This window comes from Opisthocomus hoazin, chromosome 22 (assembly GCF_030867145.1).
Source record: "Opisthocomus hoazin isolate bOpiHoa1 chromosome 22, bOpiHoa1.hap1, whole genome shotgun sequence".
Taxonomy (NCBI): domain Eukaryota; kingdom Metazoa; phylum Chordata; class Aves; order Opisthocomiformes; family Opisthocomidae; genus Opisthocomus; species Opisthocomus hoazin.
In genome coordinates this window covers 8,702,408-8,721,584 of record NC_134435.1, presented here as the reverse complement: position 1 = coordinate 8,721,584, position 19,177 = coordinate 8,702,408, and the positions used below count along the sequence as shown (strand labels likewise).

The following is a 19,177-nucleotide window of genomic DNA, read 5'->3' as shown; positions in this document are numbered from 1 at the left end:
GCTCATGTTCTGTAAAGCAAGCAGCCAGCTCACAACGAGCGCAGAAGCTCTCCCTCACCCGGCCCCCAGCCGCAACAGCACGGTCACCGCCTGCACCCTTGGGTGCTGTCTGAAGGAGCTGCTGACCGACGAGGAATATTTGCGTGGGTTATAACAAATCTATTCCTTTCCTGAAGCCAAATCAGTCCTACTGCACTAGCAGCTACATGTGGTAATAGTAATAACAGCAATGATACTCACTCTCCTGCGTTGCATTTTCCACTGGTAGGAATAACTCACAGCTGCACGAGGTAATGTCTCACAGTTCTGTCCGGTTTGGAGCGGCAGATATTCATTGCCCGTTAACTGAGACGCAAAGCAATCATTTCAGGGCACAAGACGTCCTTCACCAAGAATGGCTAACTTTGCTAATGAAAACTCACAAAAACGTCACCTCTGCCGCAACTCCTACAGCAAGCAGCACACACTGCCCGGGACACAGCACTGCCTGTGAGCTCGCTTTTGCAGTTGTCAAGCATGTCCTGAGATCTACCAGGAAAGCTGACTTTTTAACCTTACTCTGTCTTTTTTGGTCGGTTGACACAGGCGTGCTTAAATTAGTATCCCTGACCCAGTTTTGCATGTTCCCACATGACTTGCTCATCCTTCAAAGGCGAGCACCAGTGATACTCTCACTGCATGACACTAAATGCAGAGCTTCCTAACCACAAAGATCTCCAGAACATGCTGTGAGCACACAGTCAAAAAAACCAGACCTGACCCTGAGCACACACTTCATTCCCCCACCCCTGCCTTGAGAACAGAAACTCCCTCAGGGAGTGTCTGACACTGAGAAGCTCAGAGGTGCCCCCATAAAACAGAGATTTGGGAGGAAACAAATGGGTCAGAAGCCTTCAGAACTGGTAACAGACGCTGGAGAGATCAAGCAACTGGCACCAGTTGGACTTGATGATCTTAGAATTCTTTTCCAACCTTTATAATGATACTTTGAATCACAGCAAACCTCACCAGAACGTTCTACAGATGTCGTGCACCTCCTGAAGAACAAACAGACAAAACACTGGACAGCATCTACCTTTGGCTGTGAAGAAGACAAACTTGGGAGTGTCCAGTGAACCATGCTCCTAAGATCTAGCTTGGAAGAGCAGGCTGGCCTTCATCTACATCAACAGAAAATCTAGACTTTGGGCCAGACTTGCAAGCCAACCATTACTGTGCTTATTTCAAAGGAAAAACCAACAGCTCTTCCTCCTGTTTCTGATCTAGCTCCCCACTGCAAGAACAGGAATTTCCCCAGAAGCCTTCTAGCACAAAGATTTAAGTCATGTAGCTAAATCCCTAGGTGCTAGATTGAAAACATCCCTTAATATGATTTGAACATACTTTTTGTTGTTTAATCACTGAGTCTCTTTTGATCTTGACTTTGTCCTTCAAACAGTTGAATATAACGTTCATGTAACTAAATCCCTTTTTTAGTAAAACTTCTGATTTGACAGCATAAGCTTTTCATAGCAGAATGAAAGCAAACCGTGAATGGAATTGGTAACAAACAGATTAAACAAATGCTACAAAATGTCCCAGTATGTGAAGATGATTGCTTTCAGGAAGGAGGCAACAGATCCAGAGCAGAGATAACAAAATGCAGTCTGCATCCTCTTCATCCTGGAAACAAACACTTTTCACAAGTTTAACGTGCCCACGTCTTGCAACCTGGATCCGTAACGGACCTGATACATCCCTGACCTGCTACTGGCACTCAAACATAAATGTGGTATCATGGGCTGACTCAATGTGCTGTGTTCCAACTTCTGACATTTTATTAAGTATTCAAATGCTTAAAACCAAAAAATTCAAGTCCCCCCTTCTATGCAAACAAGGTACAGTCACCTTTGCAGAAAGATACATTTTACAGTAGTATGAAGCTCAGAAAATCCTGTGGTCCCACCCAATGTGATACACTTTAATGGCATAGATAGTGTGCACATTGGAGTTCTATGTCCAATACCACAAATCTCCCTCTTTTACAGCATTTCTTGAAGTTCATTTTAATAACAACAGAAATAAAAGATAAATTTCCCACTGCTGAATTAAAGCAATTATAACTCTAACTCTTCTTTTTAAAGTGCAAAGAAGGCAGGTCTGTGATGTGAGGTCTAAATGACTGGGTTCTGCTCTTAGATGGCTGCCCAAGGGGTTTGAGTCCTTCAGAGCGATTTAGTTCTGGCAGTCCAGGGGTTTCTCTCTTTAGAAGAATACCTGTAACAATCTCATGCACACAGTGGTTTGAGAATGTGGCTGCTTCTTCAAGATGCCTAATCAGTTGCTTTGCAGCTGAGATTCTTCCAAAAATTAAATTACACCATGTCTGCTGACATTACAAACAACATCAAAAAATTCTCCAAGATATTACATCTGCCTCGAATTCTTTGCCATTCTTTTTTACTTCATTGACTTAAGAGGAAAACTACAGATGACATGATGAAACCGATAGACACACACATAAAAATAAGATGCAATTGTGCATGTTGGAGTTCTAGTCAGTATCCACGAGGATGGGAAATCGGGATTTGTAACATCTGAAAGCTGCTGCACATTCACAAAACTTTCTCTACTGGTGGGAGTGAACTGAGCATTACTGGCTTTGAAAAAAATCCGATGCATTAAGCGTGCTCAGCACCAGGAGCCCTCTGGCAAGACACCCTGACACCAGAAGAAATTAAGAGAACAGCACAACTTGCAAAATGACCAAATAATTCTGAAAATGCTTCAAGCACTCCACTGCACTCAGAGTTCACCCAAAGGTGTTACACCAGCGTCAATCAAGCGTGCACTGATGATTAACTCTGCATCACTGGGGAACAGCTCTCCCTCGAAGAAACTAAGCAGGATTTGAGAAACTGTGGTGCTCTTAAAGAGGAGAGCAGCGGTCCTAGGCTCTCAGCGCATTGATCACCACTTCCAGTAAAAATCAAACAAGTATTCTCTACCCATTTCAATTACTTGAATTCTTCTGCAGAAATACCGAACTGCTGTTGCAGCTCAGCGGCAGCTCGCCCCGCACAGATCCGTGTCTATAGGAGGTGTTGTAGCAGCGGGAGTATGGATTTGTGCTAAGTTATAGCCTTTTTTCTGCCTCGGGCTATGCAAGTTATGGTCAAGGCTCCAGTGGTGACAGATCTCCTGCTGAAGAGAACACACTGTAGGTAGGTACAGGGCCATAGGAGAGAGGGAGAGAAAAGGAGAGAGCTCTGCTGAGGTTTAAAAAATTCTAAATCATCCAACTATATAGCTACTCCACTGCTCGTAACTTTTACTCCAGACAAGTGTGCAGACCCCTGTTCATGTGTTTTCATTTTTACGGCCTTTCTGGTATGCCTACTGCCTGCCTTAAACATCTTTGAAAACTGCTTGTAAATCATACCCCACTATCTATGAAAGGCATTTGAAGACAATATTAAAATTACACAGAGCTAGTAATTTCTGAGTTACTTTCTCTTACTATCAGCATTACTCAGACCACAGTGCAACCACAAACAATTAGGATCTCACTCAATGAGGTGAATACACAATAAAGAGTACATACTGTTAATATTAAGAAAGGCACAGTAATATTTTCCTAAAGTCTGATTTAGCAGAGACACGTGGGTTCTGCGACGCTCACAGCACCTTTTAGGCATTTTGTTACTGCGCTGCATAACACCAAGTTATATATCCAGATATTTTCCTCCAAGAAGGCGAATAACACGGCTATCTCTGAACACTGCTTTGAAATGATAACTTTCCTTTGCTGCATGCCATGGGTCGCTTACTTCTTGTATTAGGTTATAAATGGCCATGCCAACTTACGTATGCATGTACAGCATGGAACACAGGCAGGATCCTAGAAGAGGCCCCTGGTGTTACTGAAATTCAGCTGCTGCTAATAAGAAGAAAGGAAAACATTTCCATCTGTCTGGATTGGGAAAAAGAATTCATGAGTCCCTATTCATCTGCATCCATATGCTGATATGTAGACAACACTTCTGGACACCCAGACATACGCGAGGTAGCCAGCAACAGAAATCAAATCAATCACAGATCACAGCATGTGATTTGCCTAATTATGAATAACACCTCACATTTTTTATCTACGCAAAAAAGCACTTTGTGAACGAGCAGATGGCGTTGCTATGGGATGGCACCATCCTCGACAGTTGCAGATGCAGAGCATTTACACAGCACGCTGAAAAAATGACACAACACAAGCTGCTTCCTGGGAAAAAGATTCAAATTGAACAAGTGTCACCAAACAAAATACACGTATTTATTGATGTTCTGAACTTATCTGATCCAGCCTCTCTCCTCAAATCAAATACATACGTGCAGGCCAGGGAGTGATGCTATCTAGACATCATTAAAGCCTCTTAGATAGAACTGTCACGTGAGCTGCCTAGCACAGGAAAGCGGAGATGCAGACCAACTTGAGCCTAGTTCCAACCCGCAAACAATTTAAATCCACACAAGCAGAATCAATAGGAAGAAGCCCTGCAGAGAAAGCAATTACACTGCAAAAGCAACTATATTACAGCACGGTTACGGTTGGGAGGCAGGACGCAGAAGGCCATCCTCACTTCTGTGATTACCCAGTGGAGTTCTCTCCAATGCATCTGGCCCGTGAAATGACAAGGTTCAGCCTGGACATGTTCCTGCAATCAAAGCGTTTCTGTTTCTGGGCTTCTCTCGCAATTACAAGGCTCTTCTTTACGTGACCCATCCTTCAGGTTTGCTGTGCTCCATGGGCAAATGCGGGTCTGTGCATCAGGAAAGAGGTCTGAAGGGCTCGGTGTGCTCTCCTTTTCAATAGCTTCATGGGAGTAATAATTTCATTTCCTCGATCTGCAATTATTTATACACTGGAGACTGCGCACTTGCCACTGTACAAGACGCAAAGAAAGACCATCTGACCATTCCTGGTGATAGAAAATTCAAGTTTTCTATTCAAATTCTTGCTTTTATTTGTGGTTTGTCTGCATTATTTTTTCCCCCAAGCTGCTGTAAGCACATAGACTGGTATGACATGTTTGAAGCAGGTATAAAATGATTGATGAAAACCATATTTTGGCCTTGTTGTGGGCATATTTATTGCAGAAAGACACTCAGTAAACTCTGTATGGGCCCATCTGGCAAAATGGGAAGAACAGAAAAGAAAGGCTGGGCCCAAGACTGTACCTCTGATACCACAGTAATTTGTTCTGCTTTAATTATGATACAGGGTTGTGAGGTCACAGAAACATTTGCACAGACTGTTTTTGAATTGCTTTTATCTAACCACTTTGCTGCTTCTGCTGAAATGATCAATACTCGGCTTCAAGTAGGATGCTCTGTCAGTCTACATGACTAGACAGAGGCTTGTCTGCAGGAACAAACACAGGGGCCAGACCCTGACCTGCAGTGCCCCAAGGGTCCATGTGTGAATCAGTGCCCGTCAGTACCCGTCTCGGCGAGGAAGAACTGCAAACCTCCATCTGCCTCGGAGAGGCTGAACGTCTAACAGCCAAGGCAGGGGTACACTTGAAAAGGTAAAATGACAGATGCAGCTAAACATGTGACATGAAATTGGATTGATCTGGAGGAAAGACGCTAAATCATGCTGGACGTTGCTACACCGAACACATGTACCTACAGAGACAGCATGACAGCAAAGGTCTGATCAGTGGGACAGCTGCATGAGCAGGAATAGGGCACTCTGTGATGGGGTTTGACTGCATCTTATGGCTGCCCCTCAACAGACACTCTTGAGTATCTGCTTCAGGGTGAAGAGACGAGAGGAATGCAGGGTATTGCCATTGTATGGGGCCGATGAGCAAAAATACATCCCTAACCAACACCACTGGGGAGCTGGGGAGTGGTATTTCAAGAGATGTCAGGCTCGCAGAAAGAGCAGCAGATGCTTTTTCCATGCCTGGAAGAAGACAGGAATGTTGTTTGGGGAAACGGTGAGTAATGGCAAAAGCAGCCAAAGAGGTTAGGATGTGTGAAGGTAAAACAGAGCACAGGGAAGCATATAAAAGCCAAGGACCCGAATTACTCTTCGGGCAACCAGCAGGGTGGCTCAGCCTGTCTGGCTGTCTCCACTTTTAAACAGAAGGAATTTGCCTCCCAGTGTTTTTATTTCTGAAGTTCTTTCAAAACCCTGGAGGAACAAAACTGATCAGTGAAGACGCTCAACCAGTGGCTCCCACCAGGAAAGGGTGCAGGAAGGGTCCTGTCTGCCTGTTCCTGTTTCTTCTACTTCAGCTAAGCTATGCTTCCCAGAGTGCTGCATAACGCATAATGTTGCAGAGAGAAACAAAAAGCCTGCTGCTTTCCCAACTGTGTACCAACATCAAGGTTCATCATTTATAAATAACAGTTGGGATCTTACGGAAACATGTACAGCAAAAGTCAGTTTGGAGTAGGAGTTAGGAATTTCAAGAGAGTAGCAGCAATACAGATCAAATATTTTGGCTTGAAGCAATGGTAAGCATGCAATAAAAGGTGCTCCCCAACCTAGCAGCACTGACAACATACATGCCATTGGCCTGTCTGGCCTTTCCTTCATTTGAACAGTGAAGGATGTTCTGCACAAAAGTGGAGGACACAAGCTCTGAACACTCAACCACAGGTTCATCCCACCAACCCACTGTCCTCCAGCCATGGCTCTATGGAAACCAAGTAACTAAATCAGCTCAGGCTGATCACTTACTCTTGAGCTTTCACGGCAATTAGTGTGCATTTGGATTATGGATTATTTGGCCATTCACCGTGTGGCTTCATCTGTGTGTACAACACAACAGTGAATCTCCTTACAGGGAAATATCAACTGCGCTAAGGTGATAAAGAGCTATGCCCACTTTATACTTCTAATCTGCAAGATGTACCTCAAAAAATAACGATTTTAAGCAATGAGTTGTTCGCACTCTTTCAGATCAACCTAATCAAAAGAAAGACGAGAGCTTTTGGCTGAAGAACTGAAAGCCTTGGTGGAGAGATATGCTGTTCTGTCAGACAAATGACCTCCCTTCTCCCCTCAGTCAACCCGATTGTCTGTAATTTTATTTATTTCTCTGTTTTTAAATACCGATGTCTTACAAAGCTTCTCATTGGAAAAACACATCTTATTCTTCAGCTGTGCTGCCTTAGGCTGCAGTCCTGTCAGATCGCATCCAAGAGGACGGCTCAGCTTGTCTTAGTGCTTGGAAAAGAGGACTTGCCAGGCACTGTGAAGAGTGATATGGATGATTCCGTGAACAGCACGCTTCTCTCCAATCAGTAGCCACCCATTCATGGTGCCACGGGCAATCTTTTGCAGCTGCTGCTGGCTTCTTAGCAGAGCAGCAGAACTTAGATGTTAACGACTTTTATTTCTGAAATGCCCCATGACATATCCATCCCTTGTCTAAATCAAGACAGAGACAACGAGACAACGAAACGGTATATGGTTTGCTCAAGGACAAAAAGAACTAGAAGCAGAATATCAAGCTGTACCTGGAGAGACAGAGAAAGGAAAAAGCCTAGGCCATAAAAGCTATTTCATTGCATAGTTTTAGACTACAAATTAAGAATCCAACAAAGTATCCTGCACTGACTAAGATACTGTGCAAATCTTGGCCTGCATTTACTCACCATTTTCATAAACAGACAATGATTTACAAACCAAATTTTCTCACTGCTGCATTTGAAATAAACTTTAAACAAAAACTTCCCTTGTAGACCATAATGAAGGACTTCACAAAGGAAGACACCTCTCTATCCTTAGAAGGGATGTTTCTGGTGGAAGCTGGATGACCGCAGCACTACACAGTCAATGCTATCTGGGGAACCTCATTGGTGAGAAGACAAAAGCCATGGATGCTTCTGCTCTACTCCTGATCAGGGAAAAATTAAGGTTTGAAAGTGAGGAATCTTCTGCTATTCCATGGCAGGATGGCTCTGCGGAGAGGGACCTGGGTGTCCTGGTGGATGACAGGTTAACTATGAGCCAGCAGTGTGCCCTGGCTGCCAAGAAAGCCAATGGGATCCTGGGGTGCATCAAGAAGAGTGTGGCTAGCAGGAGGAGGGAGGTTCTCCTTCCCCTCTACACTGCCCTGGTGAGGCCTCATCTGGAGTACTGTGTCCAGTTCTGGGTTCCCCAGTTCAAGAAGGATGAAGAGCTACTGGAGAGAGTCCAGCGGAGGGCTACAAGGATGGTGAGGGGACTGGAGCATCTCCACTACGAGGAGAGGTTGAGGGAACTGGGCTTGTTCAGCCTGAAGAAGAGAAGGCTGCGAGGGGACCTTATAAATGCCTACAAATATCTGAAGGGTGGGTGTCAGGAGGATGGGGCCAAGCTCTTTTCAGTGGTGCCCAGTGACAGGACAAGGGGCAATGGGCACAAACTGAGGCACAGGAAGTTCCGTCTGAACATGAGGAGGAACTTCTTCTCTCTGAGGGTGACGGAGCACTGGAACAGGCTGCCCAGGGAGGTTGTGGAGTCTCCTTCTCTGGAGATATTCAAGACCCGCCTGGACAAGGTCCTGTGCAGCCTGCTGTAGGTGACCCTGCTTCGGCGGGGGGGTTGGACTAGATGACCCACAGAGGTCCCTTCCAACCCCTACTATTCTGTGATTCTGTGATTCTGTGATTCTGTAAAGACTGTGCCCTGATGGATGCACAAGGAAGAAATACTGTGAATTTAAACACTTTGAATTTTCTTTCTGTTCCACAGATTATTTCCTTTCAGAGAGAAACAGACTCCCTGCTAGTACTTTGGACAACCTGTTTCAGAAAATTATCCCACTTTTTAAGGCCAGACTGGAAGCACACCTAAAAAGTTCACTGGACTTGGAACCACGGCAAATCAAGAGGAACTCAATCGACATGTGACATTTTATATTGAAAGCCTTCAGTAAAAAATGAAGAAAGAAACAAAAGAAAAAAATAGGCATAATGGAAATTGCTTTCCTTTGCATCCCCCCCCAAGAAGGACAATTTGTCACCATATCACATTACACCATACAAAAATATCTGCCAGCTCTATCACCACACTCCTTTATACTTGGGGCGTGTGATCTACTAAAATGAGGGTGCACATGGACAGAGGATTCCTCACACCAGTCCTCGGCTGCTGTAGGAGTGAATGAGCAAGCTGCTCTGCTCACCCTCATCCCCTTCTCCTGTCCCACTCTCTGTCTACCTATTGACAACGCAAAACCTTCTGGAGAAAGGGGCTGCGTCTGTCTCCATGTCTGTACGAGGACCAGCAGCATGGGCTCTTGCCGGTGGCTTCGCTTTGCCGCACACATGCAATACAGGCAGAAATTATGGGGCATAATCCAGCAAAGAACACAACGTACGCCGGACTTTATGCATGCGAATAGCCTTATTGATGTCAATGAAATTACTTATGTCTGTAAATTATGCACATAATTAAATATCTGGTTGGACTAAAGCCTAGATCAATCATTTACTGACAAGTCAGAAAGCCTGTCTCTGTGAGTAGATTTATAGCCATTTTTATTTGCTCACATACATCAGTGTCCTGCACTCCAACACTGTGCCACTAGTGCTGGCATGGGACTGTCCCTTCCAGAAGGGTGCTGGCATACATGGGAGCAGACGGCCAGGGATGGCCTCAGACAAACAGAGATCAAAAATAGAGATGTTCCTGACAGGGAAATGTTAACAGCCAAAGAAACCTTACTTTTTCTTTCAAAAGAAGCAACTCAGTTCTCCCAAGAGCCTCAACCAATTTGTCCTAGAAGAACAGGAGCAAATTTAAAGTTGTTCTTGTTTTACCCTGTGTTCTTCTTTCTCCAAATCCAACATTTGTCATTTAGAAATAGAACAATCAGAGAAACTTTTATTAGTGGCACAGCAAAGGGTAAATGAAGCCTGGAAGGTCTGGCTTTCTTTTCCTGTTGCAAACCAAAGCACACAGAAACCGACCTGTCTGTAAAACCAGTTGTGTGTGCCTGCACCTCCTAATGACAGCACAGCTCGTCTCGTCAAGTAACGCTTGCCTTACAAAATACATAACTTTGCTGCTGAAATAGTTTTGATCAGCAGAAGAGTTGCAGAAGTGTTTGCTGTCCTGTGGTAAGAAGACACGAAGCTCTGCTCTTGAGGCTTCTTGGAAGTATCAGAAAAACATTCTTTTTCTCTATAATTGGATCTTGCTATTTGTCTTGTAGTGTTTCCTTTGTCTATTTGTGTCTCTCTTCTCTCTGTCCATACTGTATAAAGTTTTATTCCCTTTTCTTTTTTAGTATTAAGAAGTTGGTTTTGTGCTTCAGCCTTTCCAAAGTAGCCAGAATCCTGACTGTCAGCAGCGATGTCTAGACATAGTAAAGCCTTAAATTCGAGGCCTTTGCCCCTGAGAGAGAGAAATACAGCAGTGCACGATCACACATGTTTTTCCCCAAGCAGTTTTAGGTGCTTTGTAAGGCTTACTTCTTTCTGAGGCTACAGCTTGTTAAGATGAAATTTGGATCAAGTTTTGGACTGAGATTTCAAGGCTACTCTACGAACGCATTCAGTCCCATGGGCTGGTTCAGGTCAGTTGTGGTCAACTACCAGCAGAACTTCTCTTTTAACAGTAATACCCGTCCGACCATACCAGCCAGCAGCAGAAATCCATCAATCAGTGGCTGTGACTGATGTGCCCTGCACCCATGAATCCCCCGAAAACCCCCTGTGCTTTTTTGTTTTTTAGTATAAGATTAAACATAGAAAAATAAGGATGATGTACAGCTCCTGAAGGTTTAGAAACCTGTAGGAATACTGAGAGGCCGAGGCCATAATAAATGGCTAATTAAGAAAAATGAGGTTCACAGCAGCTTCCCAGCTAATTCATAGACGTAGCACGCAAATTCAAGATGCCAAACTGAAGCTGAATTAACAGACACAAGAAGACTGGTGCATGTCCATAGAAAGCAAGAAACTGACTGTCAAATTCATTCAGCTCAGCCGTTTTTTATTTAAACTTTAAGATCAATAATTCTATGTCTTTTTTTTTTCCTTTTGGGGGAATAAACTAAAACAAATGTATATTCTGTTCTTTTAGCTTCTAGTGCCTGCACTCCTGTCTCAGGGGTCGTGACCCAGTTGAAAACATGATGTTAGCTGATTTGCACCATTTCAAACACAGTCCCACCACAATACTCAGCCCCAATGTCCTCTTCACAGCTGAAATGCAAGCAATTTCTGGGATCATGGCAAAAATGCAATGCAAAAGCTCAGACGCCGCAGAGCACCGAGCCTTAACCCGGCCCCTCACTTCGAGCTGTGATGCACTTCACTTGTTTTATGACTGCAGAGTCCAGCTGCAAATGTTTAATACGAAGAGGAGATGGGAATCGGATCAGAAGAGCAAAACAAACACACGATCTGAACTGTTCCCCTCTCCTGATGCAACCAGCTCAAGCAGAGAAATTTCACCTGTCAGAGGGAAAAAGTCCAACACATGGGGAGACCATTTGGGAAATTCTCCATCTCCTTTATGTTTATCTCTGGAGCTGTTAACTGGTCCACATCAGCTCCATGGCCCAAACTCCCTCCCTGGAAGGTGAAAGCCACTGACTATAAAGTGCTTATTCAGCTTATGGGTTCAGATACTTCTGCAACAGCCACATTGGGTTTTCTGGACCCAAAATCTCCACTGGTGTTAGGATAAGAAAGTACAACCACGTTGTTCCCAGAGTTGGTTCAGAGGTGTACCCATGATGAAAACACCGACAAAAGCTGAGGTGGGTAGCCCACTTGGCACAGCTGATTGACTTTAATAGGTGTTGATTACACTGCTCATATTGCATGAAATTAAAAAGCTTACAAATGTTATGAGCCATTACCCTTCCATTTAAGAGAGCTTATGACAAGTTAGCAACATTTAATGAAATCCTTTTCAAAATGCCATAGGCAGCCTCCACGAGATTTCATTTTGAAAAGCAACTTGTGGAGTGATTTCAAAAAGTTTCGTTACTTCAGAGCCTCCTCTCTTGCTCTTCTTTGGGATACTTGGATTTTGCAGCTGGCGGGATACTCTGGCTCTCACGCTCTCAGCGTGCAACACATAACACGAGCTCGTTAGACAAACAACAGGGAACAGACAAAGCGAGATTTAATTCTGGTGTTACTGGAAGTACTCCTTCAGCCAGACTACAAAACTTCCTTCATAACTCGCGGCTGAGAGACTTCTGGCCAATTGTACTTTGAAGGTAAAGGGAAATGTTTTCATCGTTGCTGTAAAATTTACTTAAACTTCCACCTTTTCAACACACTGGAAAAATCACAGAGCCACTAACTGCCCCCCAAGTGTCGGGGCAACCAAGGTTCAGTCTGAAGTAGGCTCTCTGGATTTTATTGCTTAAGAATTAAATATATTAAGAGGAGACCGTATCAATTTTATAAATCCCACTGGATGCTCAGAGCCTACTGCCAGACGCTGACTCAAATCTGCTTCGGATGGCAATGGCAACGATACCTGCGCATCAGGTGAGGGTGCTTCTGTCAAAGTGATGCCTTTTGCAATCTGCTCGGCTGCTTCTGTTTATTTTCACTGCCTTTCCTGCTGACTGCCAGCTCTCCACTCCGCTGATAGCTGTCGGGCAAGCAAGACTCAAAGCGACCAAACTGAGAGCGACTTTTATCGCAAAAGCACACTGGCACAGAATCTAACAACCAGGTATCTGGAGCGGGGCCACAACCAACACTTAACAAGCCCTATAGGGAGAATATGAGATGGCCAGGCACGGCTGCAAGAAGCTTTCTTTTGTTCACTGTGCCATCACGAGCAGCCTTGTTCTTGTTTTAAATTACTACGGCTTTTAAACAATATTATAACATCAACTGCCAAATATCAACCAAGAAGTAGTAAGCTATGAAGATGTGGCTGGAGGAAGCATCGTGCTTCAGAAGTCAGCCTCGGATAGCGTGACTTTGTCCTACCCGAAGCCACAGCGGCAGCTGATCTGCCCCAGAGACAGGAGACCAATGTCTCCATGAGCTGCCAGGAGCTCTTCCAGGCTCGTTCATATCCTAATGTGTAAACCAAAAGATTCCTCTCTTCTTTGAAGAGAACCGGTCGTTAAGAGAATAGCTAAATGCTGGGAGGAGTAATGGCCAGCGAGGTGGTGGGAGCGCGCAGGGACTGCTAAGTGACAGCAGCACGGTGAGACAAACTTCATTTCCACCCTGTGATGGTTTCATAGAGCGTGCTGAAATCCTTAAGCACTTTGCTAGACCAAATCATCAGGAACTAATTCAATATCCTTTCATTGCTCTGCAAACTCTGACAAAGGAAGAAAAGTAAGTATTCTGTCTCCTTCCCCAAGAAACAGCAGCCTTCTTTCACGCTATCTATCTGAGCCTTTACTGAAAGCTAGATTTCTACTACACAGTTTGAGGATCATACAAAGTTGCAATTATCTTGCCATCTGCACTGCCTTTCCTCATGGGTGAATGTTGCCTTATAATCCAAATTACTATGTCATATTGCTTATAAATATGTATTTATGACTACGAGGCAGGTATGCCCCATTGTGGGCACATGTCATGGTTTAATCCAAATACGTGGTTTATTGTTTTTCAGTGCGTATTTTCAGCTTTGAGGCAGGCAGACCTGCAGAGCAAATAATACAAAAGAACGCGTCCATTGCAGAACTGCTTTTGTGTTTAAAATCATACCACTCTTCTTCCAGATCTGAACACAGTGAGACATGTACATTGGCACAATAATTATTTATCACTCTTAAAAGCTTCCTTTATAATTTCTATCATTCAAAAACTGACTGGGGAAAATGTAAAGTACAGACAAGCATATTTTATGCACTTGCTGGTCTAGCTTTTATGCTGATGAGAACTTACTAAACACCAGCAAAGAGAACAGCAGTTATCAGCCCTAATTCACGACTGTGATTTTTTTAGGTGAAACAGAATGCCTTGGAGAATCACAGCCAATTGTTAATGGCAGGCCCAGTCCTTCTTCCACTGTAGTCACTAATTATTTCATACGGCTTCAAATGAGACCAGGTTTGCTCCAAAGCTTTGAGCAAGCACGCTGCTCTCAGCGAGATACTCATTGCCACAGGGACCAGGATAGGGACCTCTAACATCACTCAAAGAAAGGAATACAAAAAAAAGACACTGTACTTTGCCTCAGGCTTTTTTTTTTGATGTACAGGATTCTTGTTTCAAATTCTTTTTTCAGTTGATTAAAAATAATGGGAAGCAGACCTTCAACCTGAAACCAGCTAAACACACTAAGAGATCTCTTTTAAAAAACACTTCAAATCTCCTCAAAATCTGCTCAGTGAATTTGGCCATCACGTATACCTGTGCAACCACAGAACAGCTCGGAGCTCCCCCAGGCAGCGAAGGCTGGTGCCCACGCTCAGGTCTGTGCTCCCAGAGCCCCCCACCAGCAGCAGAGTCCACAGGAGAGCGGAGCCGGCAGCACCCCTGTCAAGGGCTTTATACACCAAAAAATCTTTGTCAGGCAAATCCATACGCTTGTCTTTAAAAGGATTCAGGGTAAGAAAATTTAAGCCCAGGTGTAAACATTTGCAAACTGAGGTTTATTTTTTTCTATGTATGCACTTGAAATGAACATTGAAAGGGTAAAAACATCCTAATCCTATCACGGCAATGTCTTGCTCTGCTTCCTAAAGCTGAGATTATCATCTCGTCAGATGTCACACAGCTCGTGAGAGAAGTAATTCACTTGATTTTCCTGTATGATCACAGCACAGGATTGTATTTCTGTTGTTATTAGAATGGAAAATGGACGTAGCCTGTTCGCTGTCTTGCCCCTTCTAAAACACCCCAGCAAGCTTCAAAACACCCCAGCAGCACTAAGAAAGTGAAATCTGTACTCGCTGGAAGCTTCAAGCAACCTGTTTGGTAGCAGCTCTTCTCAACAAAGGCAGGAAAACTTCCAGTTTTAAATTTCTATTCAAATTAAGGCAATGAAGACTGAAGACCACAAAACTGTTGCCATTGCTTTCCAGCACATAAAATTAACGATTTGTGCTGCTGCGTGCAACTTTCAGTCAAAGTTTGTCTGATTTATAAGCAAGCAGATGGTTTGCACGATAGTCCACCATAAATTACAACAGTTAGAAAGACAGCTACATTTTGAGAGTGACAGGGCAGCTGAGCTACAGATGGGTTTATAGATGACCCTTCCAATTTTTAATAATCTCCATAATTTATGTGCAAGTAAAGAAATGTGAGGATTCCTAATGCACCTTCTTGACTAAGTACAAATCACTTTTATTTACACAGGCAATACTTCATGGTCCAGTTAACTTCTTAATTAAAGGCAGCAAGATGCTCATGTTCCATGCAAGTGGCATGGAAAATACTGTTTAGTGTGCAATATGTTCAGCTGGGAGTTTAAGATGCTCTGATCACTCCCGGAAAAGAGAATGCATCTATCTCATTTCTTTAAAACAAGACTACAAGGGTGCAAACACTGCTACCACCAGTTACTATTCATTAATCTCCAGATAAACTTTAGGCTCACGCAGTAAACAAGGTTATGTTTATTCACAAGGTCTGATGCTTAGAACTAGGCTCCTAATCCAGGAGGCACTGCAAACCCAGTATTACTGAGCCAGGACTAGGAGGGGGAAAAAACAGGAGCAGAGACGCTCGTTAAATGAAGAGAGAGGGATTTGCGGGGTCACTCTTGGAACAGGTGAAGGGAAAGGCAAGCGAGCCTGGAAGGTGTCACTCCTGAGACAGGAGGCAGCGGTGACACAGAAAGAAACTGGCTGGAAGCAGCTCTAAGAAGCCAGCTCATGTCAGGGATTTTAATGGCCACTTCTCCAGCACGGGACCGAACCACGCTGGTCCAAGCCTTCTGCTAACAGCTTTGACGGGACTCTGAGAAAGATGCCTTTGTTGGATTGTCATCAATTGCGTGCCACAGTACAACAGATTCAGTTCTTCTCAGCTGTAATTGCAGTTGCAGTGAGTTACTTTCCAAAAGGAGCACAGCTAAATGCAAGTATTCTGCCCAGAAGGTGATGAAGGGAGCAGTACCTACTAGTGCTTTTTAAGGCACAAACTACAGAAACTCAGAGGTTCCCACACAGTCAGTCTCTTGGAACAACATTTGAGGGCTTTTCCTCCTCTCTAAACCTTGGTCTTCTCTTCTTGCCAAATTAATTTGAAAAAGCAATCCCCTTCTAAGTGGAAATCCAAAACTATCTTTTAACCAGAGGGCACAGCTCCTAGGAAAGCAAGTCTGTGTGTACTTTTAATCACCACCTTCCCGGCACTGAAGAGATGCAGCTGAGAAGAGACACCAGTAACAAATCCAGGCTTTCCAGCATTATCCCAATTCATGGTTAGGATACATTTTGGCAGGGATTGCCCAGCTTTGCCCACAGCAGGGCAGCGTGGGGAGCAGCACTGCAGAGAGACATGAGTGGGAAAACCTGCTCCACGGCGGTCACGGGACTGCAGCCACTTACACAAAGAGCGGTTCTTCCCCTGCCTTCTCCACGCCGCACCAACGCCCCTTCATCCGCTACACAGAACGACAGTGAAATGAATTCTTTTTTTTTTTTCACATGAAAGTCTTCTATAAATCACCAGCATCTGAAAGTCTTCTGAGCTTTATGTAAAACCATTATCTGCACACAACTCTTAGGTTGTTTAATTAAAAATATGAAAAATATTATACGTCAACTTATTTCTGGGATGTTCTTTACTGTTATTTGTCATATTGTTCCTGTTACACTTTGCATATTTAAAGCTGCATTATGCATTCTTGAAAACCCAGAGAAGATCGCTATGGAATTAGTATGGATGTTCACCTGTACTACTGAGTGCTGACTTCGGCACTTTATTTTAGCAACATTCATCAAGTTCAAGAATTGCTAGTACGCTTCCCTCCAAGAGAGTACTAGGTCATACTACCGTTCTTTAAAAAAACAGAGCATTGATCATTTAATAATACTTTAAAATATTCTGTAACTATCATCCTTTGATTGACTGCAACTCGTCCGTTTTCTTGCAAGAGCCCAAATTCACACAACGCACCAGAAAGCAGCAGGTGACTGAAACCAACAGGATTGCCCCTCTCGCCCCCAGCCCAACAGTCATTCCAGCACTACTGCGAGCAGGCTGAAGGCCAGCACAGGCTATTCCAGTTTAACTCCAAGCAGTCAGAGAAACTACGCACATGGTTTATGTAACTCTCTAGTTAGTACAGTTTCCAGGACTCCTCTGCTGAAGCCAGCAGAGATGCTCCGACTCTCTAGGCTGTAGATCAGGCCTTCTGGCTTGCAACTTCTCTGGCTAACCGCAAAAATAATCCTGGAGGATGGATAAGACATGGAACACACACACAGGCCTTACTTTGTATTTCTTGTTCCTTGCATTCATTACACTGTCAGTGGTGTGGAAACAAGTTTCGTAACCTCAAGAAGGGGACACCTTTTGTCCCCCCTGCCGTACTAAAATGTAGATCAATACCATAATATGCAAACTGTAAACTCTGAACTAATAAGTGGTTCTCAGTTCTCTTAGAAACCAAATATTCTTTCCAGCAATCTAACTAGAGAAAAAGAAATGTAAATAGCAATTTGTCAGTCTATTTATCAAACCGAGTGCTGCACCTTTTCCACACATTTTATGTTACAAGGTGTATGACATGTCAGGTTCTGCAGTTCCGTTTTAATTCAGGGATGAAAACATTTATAGATATGAACGTTTTCTCATTAACTTTTCTTCCTAAGTGATTATGCTTGTTCAAATCAATTCCTAGCCATCTTACAGAGGTTACAACCTTCAATAATTAAATTGGATATTGTATTGGATGTTGTGTTGATTATGCTACAAGTTCCAATTTCTACAAGACTACTGAAATGCTGAGATAAAGGGATGTTAACTTTATTTAATTAGCTATCTGCCATTGTTATCAAAATGGAAGGTTGGTACCTGACTCAAATTAACACTTTGGATCAGGAAACAAGATAGATGACATCTTCTGAGAAAGATCCTGGAAACTCTCTATAATCGTTTCAGTTATTCTAAAGCTGCTCCAGACAAACAGGATTGCATTAGAAAGAGCAAAAGTCACTGACAACCAATGAAGTGTTGCTATGAAAATGCTCTTTCAATCACACTTGGGTTCTTTCTCATTTTCAGTTGTTAACATCCTTGCCACTTATGTCAAGCAGTCTCTCCTAGAAGCACTGAATTTTAACTGCACATAATTTTAAAACACAACATGAAATAGGACTGAGCCCATAATATGGGTTTATTGTGCCAGCTAACAACAGATCAGGCCCTTGTGCCAAGGCAGCACCTCTCTGCTCTCTGCAGAAAAGGAGTAACCAGTTAAATATGAGCTGGATTTCACAACTGCCTGCCATCCCACTACCTCAGAAACACTTGGTCCCTCACTCGAGGGTTGTTTATGACTTACCTCAATAGGAGACAAAAAGACAATGTGAAATCTCAGAGGTCCTGGAAGCATTTTAGCTACAAACTAAACCCATGTGTGTCAACCTTGCAACTGCCCAGCAGATACAGTATTCGATCGAGGTACCCAAAGACACCCACTCACTCCCCAGATTACATCTGTGTAGAGTGGTCAAAGTAATCTGTCCAATAACCATGCTGCCCTGCCACTTCATGGTTTCTTAGAGGTAGGGCTACAGAAATGTGCTTATTCCTTTCCCAACAACTTACTGGTCTTGACCGGATTTCTTTGGCGTAGAGAGGTTTCAAGAATTCTGAATCTCCTTCGAGCTTTAGACCCTTTTCCGTGATTCTCAGGTTCCCCATTCCATCCTAAAACACAGACAAAAAGAAACACCCCATTAGTTACAATTACTAAATTCACCAGGCTGCCAATATCTGATTTTTTTCCCCATAGAGGAGAACATGTAAAGCACTGGGAGGCACTAGAGAATGCAATTACTTCTGTTATCCTTTTAAGCTCCATTTCTGTGAAAAAAATTTCTATTCCGAGCAATCTGCAATGCCCCCCAGTAAACGAATTACACAGATGAAAGATGTTCCTTTAAGCTAGTCATCTCAGAGAGACGCAGCGATGCTCTGTGTTAACAGGAAACTATTCACTGTAATATTCACTCGCTGCCTGTATATTAATATACCTTCTCATTCATAGCAAATCCATATAAAGACTACGTGATTAATTCCA

General features: G+C 43.5%; 1 protein-coding gene across 9 annotated transcripts in view; it reads right to left on the bottom strand.

Moving 5' to 3' along the window:
- Window positions 1-19,177, bottom strand: part of SGCD (sarcoglycan delta) — a 359,505-nt gene that overhangs the window by 65,632 nt on the left and 274,696 nt on the right. For all 9 annotated transcript variants that reach the window (XM_075441531.1, XM_075441526.1, XM_075441532.1 and 6 more), the window contains one exon: window positions 18,703-18,804. In XM_075441531.1, the coding sequence (XP_075297646.1) occupies window positions 18,703-18,804 (102 nt within the window). The remainder of the gene's footprint in view (window positions 1-18,702; window positions 18,805-19,177) is intronic.